The sequence below is a fragment of the Lottia gigantea genome (assembly GCF_000327385.1).
Source record: "Lottia gigantea unplaced genomic scaffold LOTGIsca_1, whole genome shotgun sequence".
NCBI lineage: Eukaryota > Metazoa > Mollusca > Gastropoda > Lottiidae > Lottia > Lottia gigantea.
In genome coordinates, this window is record NW_008706746.1 from 5,139,028 (window position 1) to 5,149,252 (window position 10,225).

At 34.6% G+C, this 10,225-nt stretch overlaps 1 protein-coding gene across 1 annotated transcript; it reads left to right on the forward strand.

The window, feature by feature from the left end:
- Nucleotides 1–1,283: 1,283 nt before the first annotated feature.
- LOTGIDRAFT_103227 (hypothetical protein) lies at nt 1,284–9,219 on the forward strand (the record flags this gene model as incomplete). The annotated part of the gene is made up of 8 exons (XM_009045702.1): nt 1,284–1,432; nt 5,635–5,801; nt 5,993–6,170; nt 6,677–6,877; nt 7,200–7,317; nt 8,045–8,230; nt 8,500–8,634; nt 9,010–9,219. The coding sequence occupies 8 exons, from the start codon at nt 1,284–1,286 to the stop codon at nt 9,217–9,219; spliced, it is 1,344 nt and encodes a 447-aa protein (XP_009043950.1).
- Between the last annotated feature and the right edge of the window lie 1,006 nt (nt 9,220–10,225).

The window sequence follows — 10,225 nt, forward strand, 5'->3', positions numbered from 1 at the left end:
GCGGAAGGTTGAATATTTCATTCTGTTACTGTACAGCCAATTAATGTTTGTTTAAAATCAAAAAATGAAATAAAATGAATGACGTTTTACGTCCTACTTTTGTGCATCATGTGGCTATTGAAGACGTGGGATGCCATGCAGGTTGCGATGAGGGAAATTGTGCCAGCACATTGGCATTAGTCTGCTCATTTTCGATTTCTAACTGTCGAGGAATCTTTAACGCGCACAGCCTGTGGCACACGGGGACTCGGTTTATTGTTCGTTCCGAACGACCGAACACTTTTCCATGCCCCTCTTATCTGCATCACGGACAAGGAGAAAACGGGTTGAACAATCCGAACGTATTATCTCGATTGATGGACATTCAGGTCTAGGTTAGCGAGCAAGCGTCCAGTGGGCGTGTCTTTTTATATATATATATTCGAGAAGTCGAATTGATATGGCCACAGCAGGCTTCCATAATGGCAACCAAAATCAAAGTGATAAAAATTTTGTATTTTGTCATAATTTGTTTTGACACGTTTTGTTTTGCTATTACAGATGTTGATTACATACAGTTGGTAACTATTTTCAACTGTTTTAGTCAATAATTTGTCTTTGTAATATTCAAACGCGAAAACGGGTTAGTTTTTTATTGTTTATCGATATTGTATTTATTGTTATTTTACCTTGAAATTTCTGGGTTATCGTCCTTCAAGTGTCGCGATAATTATGATTTAGACTCGCGTGTCCTTTATAGACTTGTGGTGATCTGGGTTCGAAAGGAAGCAAATATTACAAATATCATAATACAGAATCATCGTTGTTGGTGTTTACAATAAATGGTTTCGGTTATTTTTCGACTATTATGCAAAACATAAGTTTATCGTTTATCAGTGTACCAGTGATTATATTTATGGTGTAAAGTGAACGTGTTATCAGTCTCGAAACTACAAGGTGTAATAATGCGTGCATTTAACCGTTTGTTATGTAGATATACCTTGCTGCTTGTTTTTGGAAGTTTAGCTATATTTCTGTTGTATATTAATGTGTCTTTTAGATTCCATGGCGTGGAAAGATTTTACATGAAATCTCAACGAACTACACACATATTTATACCGAAAAATATTTCTATTCCACGAAACTTTCACAAATACAAACCAACGTTAGATTTAATGTTATACAGATTTCTTGAAAAAGGATTCGGAAATACGAAAGTCAGAATAACCGCTGAAAAATTTCGGAAAAATTCAGATATTTTGACTGGAAATCCATTAATTGATTTTTATGATGATCACGATTCCATGTTATCCGGTGAAAATGGGAGAGGACTGATTTTTGTGGCACCAGAGAAAGAAATAGTGAAAGGACTAACAGAGCATTTCCAAATTAATGTTTATGCCAGCGATTTGATTCCAGTAAACAGACACGTTCCAGACTCAAGACTTCCAGGGTAAGATTGCTTCATTCTTAACAGCATAATTTGGCTTATGAAAATTCAATTTCATCCTATTTTGTCCGTATCATTTCCGAATTCTTGAAATTGGGTATGCATATAATATACAGAACTTTCAAATGTTAGATATATCCTGTCAAATATCGCCGCCAAATACCAGTCCACGATCCAATCCAGAAACTCCACAACCCAAAACCAATAAAACCTCTCGTCGTCGTTTGAGTCTGAATTCGCCACCACAATGTAAACCAAGACGCCACGAAAACCAAAAAGATAAAACCAAATGGTCAATGCCTAATAATATAATAAAGTCAACTCTCGTAATTGGTTTTTCGAACGTGGCAACATTCCCTCTATTGATCATGCAAGCTGAATCCTTTCCCGGTGCGCGTGTTCAGCACATCATCCACCTACTATCCAAGATATCACCATCTACAGTTCCGAAGAAGGTCTTATTTCACATTGGTTTGAACAACATTATATACCAAATTTCTTGTAAAAAATGTGAAGTTAAGTTGGCGAAACTCAAAACGCGTTGCGTACTCGTCTTAGCGGTCATCGCTTCGATATACTCCATAAGAAAGATAGACCGATTGCGAATCATTTCAATTTACCCAACCATTCCATTGAAGATCTTCTAGTTATGCCTATAGAAAAAGTACCTGTATCAACATTAAACCAAAAACCAAGCGATTACAAAGGGAGAGTTTTTGGATAGACCAACTACAAACAGTCATACCTATAAATGGCCTAAACATCCAATATGACAACCAAATCATACCCTTCATTGCCACCTACAATACTACAGCTAAAAATGTCTCTGCCATTGTCAAACGCTGTTATAATGAGCTCCAGATGAATTTCCAAACGTTTATACTAAACGTTTGGTCACTGCATAAAAAAGAAATAAAAACTTTAGTAATGTATTGGTTCATGGAAGATTAGAACCCCTTTCATCATCTCCCTGAAACAATTGCATTGGAATTTGAGTTGAATATATTTTTTCTTGTAATTTCACCAGAAGTAATAATCTTTAAATAATCTTCAGTAAAACATATTCTGTTTGGATTGAAATAGTTTTCATGTTGAAATCCATAGTCTCTACTTGTGACCTAGGCCAGTGCTTCTATAGGAGAGTATCTTCTATAATACCTATAAAAATGTATATTCAAATAGACAAATAACCATGAATTTTATTAGACACATTTCAGTTAAAATTGTTGAGATAGTTGTATTGACAAGTTCTGCTATCTTATCTTGCTTTTCATACATTATCTTATCAAATATAACATAATTTATATTTCTCTCTATCAGTGAATAGGTCAATATTTAAAAGACAATATGCTTTGTAGGCCAACAGGTTTTTAAAGGGATTGTCAATTGGTTTTCTAAAAAAATTAATGTGTATCGGGGACACTGATAGCATTAATTTTTTTTTCATTCCAATTTTCAGTCAGACTTCTGCAATTCCTGCAATTCCAGAAAAAAAAGTGTTTGATAACGTCACTAATAGCAACCTTTACTTTATTGATTATTCCATATTATTATGGTAGGCTAATAAGTGACGTCATCATACACTAAATTTCTAGTGCAATTTGATTGAAAATATATATGTTTTAGAACTTGAGAACCAACTAAATACCGTTTTATCCATAATGATTAACAATTCGTTCTATCTGACGTCGGTTTTTGGTAATAGCCTTCCTAATAGTAAGATGATTCTGGGACAATCTTTTTCAACAAAGTGAAAGTCAATGAAGTAGCATAATGTAAATTCTAAAACGACAGATTACCAAACTCTGAACAATAATCAAGAAAATGATTTCATTGACATTGACACAGAGCTATATGTTGATTCTCCGGGCAAAAGCCACATCGGAGCAAAACATATTTTTTGTCACAGAAACTCTTCCATACATGACACAATCAAGGGCAATGTATTCCAAAAAAAGACCGCATGTACCACCCAAAACTTTAACCTTTAAGACAACAGTATAAATAGATATAATTAATTTATTACTAGTAATTGTACATCAATTATATAAAATAATATACATTATAATTGATAATTAAAAAAACAATAACAATATTGCCGTGGATGTCAAGTAAATATCAATACCAAATTTATACATTTCTTTATAGAAAGCAGAGTTTCATTATAATTTTCCTAAAGTCGTAAACTTCTAAGATCAAATCATTAGTCTCCGAATTTTAGGCGTCATCCATTTGGTGTACAAGCACAATTTAATCAAATTTTGAAATCTTGATTACTTTGATCATATCGAGAGTAACAGATTTATATTTTCCAACATTTAAGTTTAAACGGTATCACGCAATTTGATTGGATAACAGCGTGTAAACGGAATGAAAATATAAGCTTCGCCCCTAAACAGACTACTTTTTTTCATTGAGTTTGATTGACGTGGCCACTACACGATGTGTTTCAATAAAAATTGCCTTTCAGATCTTCGAACGCCGATGCCGTTTCTTTCTAGTCCTGATTAGACTCAAACTTTAGATGAACAAAATACTGGGAGAGCTATTTTATAATGCTGTACAAAATTAGAACAAAAAATTTAGAACTTTATCTAATTGTTTTGCCTTCCCAGATTGAGATTTATACGCGAACAATCTTCTCGACCAAGAAATGATGCCCTTTGTCCGCTCCGGTCTATGGCCAAAACTTTTAAATCAATTTTAATGTGACGGTTTCATCAAGTAGACGACCATGCCATTAGTCACAACTTTTGTATTAAAATATATAGATAGATAGATATTTTATTGTAGTGTTCGCCCTTTTTGGGCAGCATACATCAGGATACAAAATAATACATAATAATAAGTGATACAAATATGACATACTAACATCAATTAATAGTTATACAAAAACAAGTTTGAAAAGAGCAACATCGTAACAAAATAATGCATCAACAAGTACACACCATATGTAGTGACAAGTTTAAGAAACAAAAATATATATAAATTTATGCAACAGCCTGACAGACTATATCAATATGTATAGGCCTTCCCGTATTCGGTGTATGATATCGAACTCATTCTCCAACGTATTGATATTTACTGGCGTATATTAAATATATTGACCAGTATAATATAGATATTGCATAATTCCTGGTGACTTTCAAATACAATTCATAGTTATTTGCGTTTATTTTAACCCCAGCGATGGTCCTAATTTCAAACCGATTATTTTCTGACCGTTCTGAAAGTAACCGGCGATTTGGAATAGGCGTCATCTTTCGCCGGCTGTCGGCCCTTAATGACACCCCTACATTTTAGACATTAGATTAAGACATGACCTTAATTCGTACAAATTCGTATATGAGCGCGAATTGCGCTACCAGTTGCTTATGCTTATTGCGTTACGAGTTGCTTATGCTTATTGCTCTACGAGTTGCTTAGGTAGGTTAGAAATTCGGGCAATCTCAGATATTTCGCCCCCCCCCCCCCCCCTCCTCGGACGTAAACCTGGCTCTGCCACTGGCTAAGGGGGGACATTAACCTTGCCAATGGATTTCTTTAGTAGTGGAGCCTCGTTTATCCGCCCATTCCCGTTTCCTTTAAAATCATGCGGTTTAACGAAATCCAGATAGTTGAAACATGTCATACATAACTAGAGTTGTGTCCCTTCCTATTAGGAAACCTGTCAAATGTCACGTACGTAACATGTGTGTACTTTATAGGGCCAATACGTCGTGAAGAACATTGATTGATTATAATTTTCCATTTGTTTCACTATCATAGCATAGTAATAACAATATCATTCCTTAGACGTGACCATTCAATGGCGCTTCACAAAAACAAATATTTCTACATTACAGCCAATGTCTATACACATACAAACACACCCTCAGTTGTTTTAGGTTCTTCTAAAAAGATGTGTTTTTAACTATTAAAGAGTCAACAAATTTACAGGTTTTTAACTGTTCAGGTAACTTGTTCCATAACCGTGGTCCTGCTACACTGAATGACCTAAAATGTTTTATATTTTGTTGCTGGTGCACGAAGATTAAGATACACAGAGGATCGTGTACAATACGGATTAATATCAAGAGTTAAGAGATCCGAGGGAGCAAGGTTCAATCTCATCCAAATTCTATAACTTAAAATGAATTTCTCTCAGAAAGGATATTTATATTGTTAGTGTTGCAGTCTTATAATAGAGTTTATTTATGTTACAGATGTGCAGCATTGAAATATGAAGATGAATTACCAACAGCCAGTGTGATTATTCCATTCTTTAATGAATGGCCGTCTATATTATTACGAACAATATACAGTGTTATTAACAGAACACCAAGACATCTTCTTCAAGAAATAATTCTAATTGATGATGCCAGTACCATGGGTACAGTAATTTTGTTTATAAACTGTCGGGGTGTCTTGGCCCTTAGATATCGTATGTGTTATCAGCTAGTATAGGCCCTATTCACTGTAGCCTTCTTCACATCAGTTCCATTTTGTATTCATTAAGATTATTTTTGCTTTTATATAACAAGAATTGTTATCAAAATCAAAGGAACTCTTCTACCATTCCAGAAATCCTGAAAGATCCATTAGATGAGTATATAGATACATATTTCCCTCGTGGATTAGTTCGTTTAACTCACTTACCAACACGAGTCGGATTAACTAAAGCTAGAACAGTTGGTTGGAAGCATGCTACTGGTGATGTTATTGTTATATTTGACAGTCATATGGAAGTGAATATTGACTGGTGAGTTGAAATATTAAGCATTCTGCGCAGTATTCTCTTAGGAATGAAGACGATGATTAAATAGATGGAAACACGAACAAATGGACAAACTTGGACATTCCTGGTACAGACAGAAGCTAGTAGGCCCCTACCATTGCTCACTGTTGGTCTCAATAACAACTTTAAGCTTTTGGTCACTGTCTAATCAAGTTGGTCTTAAAGCTCTATGCAAACTGCTTACCACAATGCACATAGTACCCTAGTGATATATTCGTATCGGTGTAGTGTCTACTGTAAACTAGTGACGGAGCCCAAGGAGGGGCCCCGAAAGCAAGTTTTTTTCGGGCAGATACTCGGTTAGAAATTTGGGCAATCTGCTGTCAGTGCCCTCTGTAAACTGTATACCAAGTTTGGTATTGACTCCACTATAAACTGTTTGCCAAGCTGGTCTCAGTGTCCTCTGACCGCTGTGTATCAAGGTGGGTATAGTTTTTATAGTTTAGTTAATTGAATCACTATTATTGCAGGATCCAACCTTTATTAACAGAAATAAAAAAGAATAGAAAAACTGTTGCAATGGGTGTACTGGATTATGTAAACCGTGAAAATTTTGAATATGCCTATAATAATGGTTATTTGACTAGATATGGATTTGATTGGAGGCTTGAGTTCTTTGAAACGTTTTTTCGGCCAGATCAAATAGGACCAGAGGATTTCAGTCCCAGACCGTAAGAACTTACATTATAGCCTACATTAAAATCTTTAATACATTAAAGCGCTGAATTCCCCATAACTATGTTATACCTCCTGGCAAAAAATCGTTATAGAGCAATAAACGGGCCCTTAATGTTTTACACGCTGTGCACGTAACAAATCCGTCGATATTTAAAGCCTTTTAGGCTACTTCTGAGCTGTTACCCCTCCAGTAAATTTCATTTAATTTCACTTTCATAGTACAAATCCTCTTACATTCTGAGCTTTCGATAAAAAGTATTTCAACTTTCCTCAACTTAATCACCAATGATCTAACTTTCTTTTCTTTTCAATTAGAGGAACTGTTATGGTCGGAGCAGCATTTGCAATAGACAGAAAATATTTCAGTGAGATTGGTGGTTATGATGATGGAATGAAAATATGGGGTGGTGAAAATTTAGAGATGACATGGAGGGTAAGCTCTTGGAAGATTTTTTTTTTTGCTTTTTAACCAGATGTGTCGGATATGTTTTCACGTTTACATTGTAGGGCATTCAGAAAAGGCTAGACCGAAAGTTTCTTAAACGTAATTGAAAATTTCTGTTAAAAAGCTATTTGGTCGGTATTACAAGATTACTGACAAATTTGGCCTCCACAATTTCAGATATATTTAGAACAGAGCAATCATTACAACTCTTATAATACGTCTTATATTAAACAATGTATAAGCTAAGTGCTAGTAAGAGTTATTTCTCTTTTGCATGAGTTAAGATATCAAATTAACTCTATGAAACTTTGGACGTATAATTTGCAAACTGGGTCAAACAAAATTATTTTAAAAAACCTTCTTCTGATACAATGTTATTTTTTAAATAATTTCCTGTAACTCGAATAACATGAAACATTCTAAAATGTTACCTTATCTCTCAATCGTGAAAGAATTTAATATTAATAATATTATTGATTTATAATTGAAGAATGATGAAAGTAACGTGACATAATTCACCAGATTTGCTATGAAAATGAATACAATTTTCAAAATAGAACTTGATGATGATTGTGACTGTGTCTTGAACTGGTTAAGCTGATCTGGAATCAACACTTTATAAGGCTCCAAGGGCATCATTTTAACAATGTTTTGATTTTTGATTGAAGATAATTCTCAAAAGTCTACCACGACCATTATGTTTACTTTATTTTAGGTATGGTTATGTGGCGGTAGATTGGTTCATTTGCCATGTTCTCATTTTGGTCATATTGCTCGAAGTCAGCCGTATTCTTTTCCTGGTGGTCGAAAAGCAGTTACTAATTATAACTCTAAGCGAGCTGTTGAAGTGTGGATGGGTCCATTTAAAAGATTTGTGTATGAATCTTCTCCAGAAATGAAGGTAAGCATTATAGTTCCCAGTACAAAAACGTCTGCTTGAGTCTTAGCCATAGCCTATATGCTGATACATTTTCATTTTGGCTTTTATGAACAGAATTCATAATTTCATTGCTGATGACCTTTTTTTCACTGAAGCCGACACGGATCTGCAGGCATGGTGATTTAAAGATCTTTCATTACTGATATAGATCTAGCGTTAAAGGCTAGCATGTTAATAATAAAAGCAAATAAAAGCCCATAAATTTATTTCATTGCTAATGATTCTTGCAGGATATCGACGCAGGTGATATTAGTGAAAGATTGGCTCTAAAGGAAAGGCTTCAGTGTAAAAATATGACATGGTTTTTTCATAATATTTGGCCAGAATTAGCTATTTATGATGAAAATGCCAGCGCCTGGGGTTCCGTATGTTTCTTTCCAAAATATTTATCTTCAAACCGATAAAAAAAACCTGGTACTATTTATGCTCTGAGCTCATGGTTGTGACACAGACATAGCTTGGATTTATTTCTTTAGCTTTAAAATAAAGTGTAGACTGATCTTTGTTTTTCACAACATAGAAATAAGATTTGACTTTTATTCGCCCATAAATGATGCTGCAGATTTCAGTTTGATCATACAAATTACTCGCTGTGGTTGAGTTCAAAGTTGACCGACTGCTATATAGTTATTGCCTGTAACATGTATGCAACAAATCTAATAATTATGAAATGCCGTTCTGAGCATTGAGTGATGGAAAAGTTATGTGTATACTATTGATATTTATTTTGTTTATTACAGTCGAGGAATATTGGTACCAATGTATGTTTAGATAATAACGGTTATTTATTTCAATCGGTAGCAAAACTTTATTGTCATCCATGCGATTTTAAACTTCATGCTCAGGTAAAAACCTTACACATAATTAAATATAGGTTGTTGCTGCAAGCAACGCCCACTCTTCTCGGGGAACGTTACCCCACGTTTACGCCATTGAAACACCGTTCATAATTGAAATGTTTATTCCCATCAGTTCCATACATGTGTAAATACAGTTTTAATACGTTTACAAGACAATATATGACAAACGTTGAGTTGATTATAGCATAGGCCTACACGACCACATGTTGACGTTAATCGTTTCTACAGTAGCCTACACGATTATACACGACTACAAGGTTTAGCTGAAAATACAATAAGGATTTATAAGATAGTGTTTACTCATAAACGTAAATATAACACCAATGCCTTTGGTTAACAAATAAGCTGACATGACGTGCAAATTACAGACACCAAGTAGGCCTAGGCCCACGGTCTACGATACAATGACAAACACGTTAGTTATTTACGTTAATACGTTAAGCTAGCAATTGACCTTCACTATAGTCATACTCTATGCGTTTTGCGTTATTAATATACATATTTGGGACTAAAACTTACAACTTATGAGGGGATATGGGGCGTTATGTATGCGTTCTATTATTTATCTGTGAAAACAATGGCGGCGTTATTATTAAAGAAAGTTGCAAGTTCGTTTTGTCTTCATCGTTAAATTAGGGTTGCGTTCGTTTTATACAAATAGGCCTACATGGGCTTACACGTTCTGCCGTATCATACCGGCCCCTTAAACATGAAATTGTTTAACAAATCAAACAAGGCAGGACACAGAAGGAAATTTATGTACAAAAACTATTACTTAAATGTAACTAATAATATCAAAATGGTATGAGACAAACTATAACCAATTTAAGACACCAATAGAACTAATTTAGCAATTGGTCTACGTATGACAGAATTTTGAGTTTTAACAGTTGCGCTACGAATGAAACCTTTTGCGTCACAAACAGTTTCTAATACACGACCCATACACCATTGATTTCTATGGAAGTTTTCATCTACAACTAGCACAATGTCAGTTATACTTAAATTACATTGAGGCTTAGACCACTTAACACGCTCTTGCAGAGTTGACAAATATTCCTTACGCCAACGTTGCCAAAAACTATCAGCTAAATAC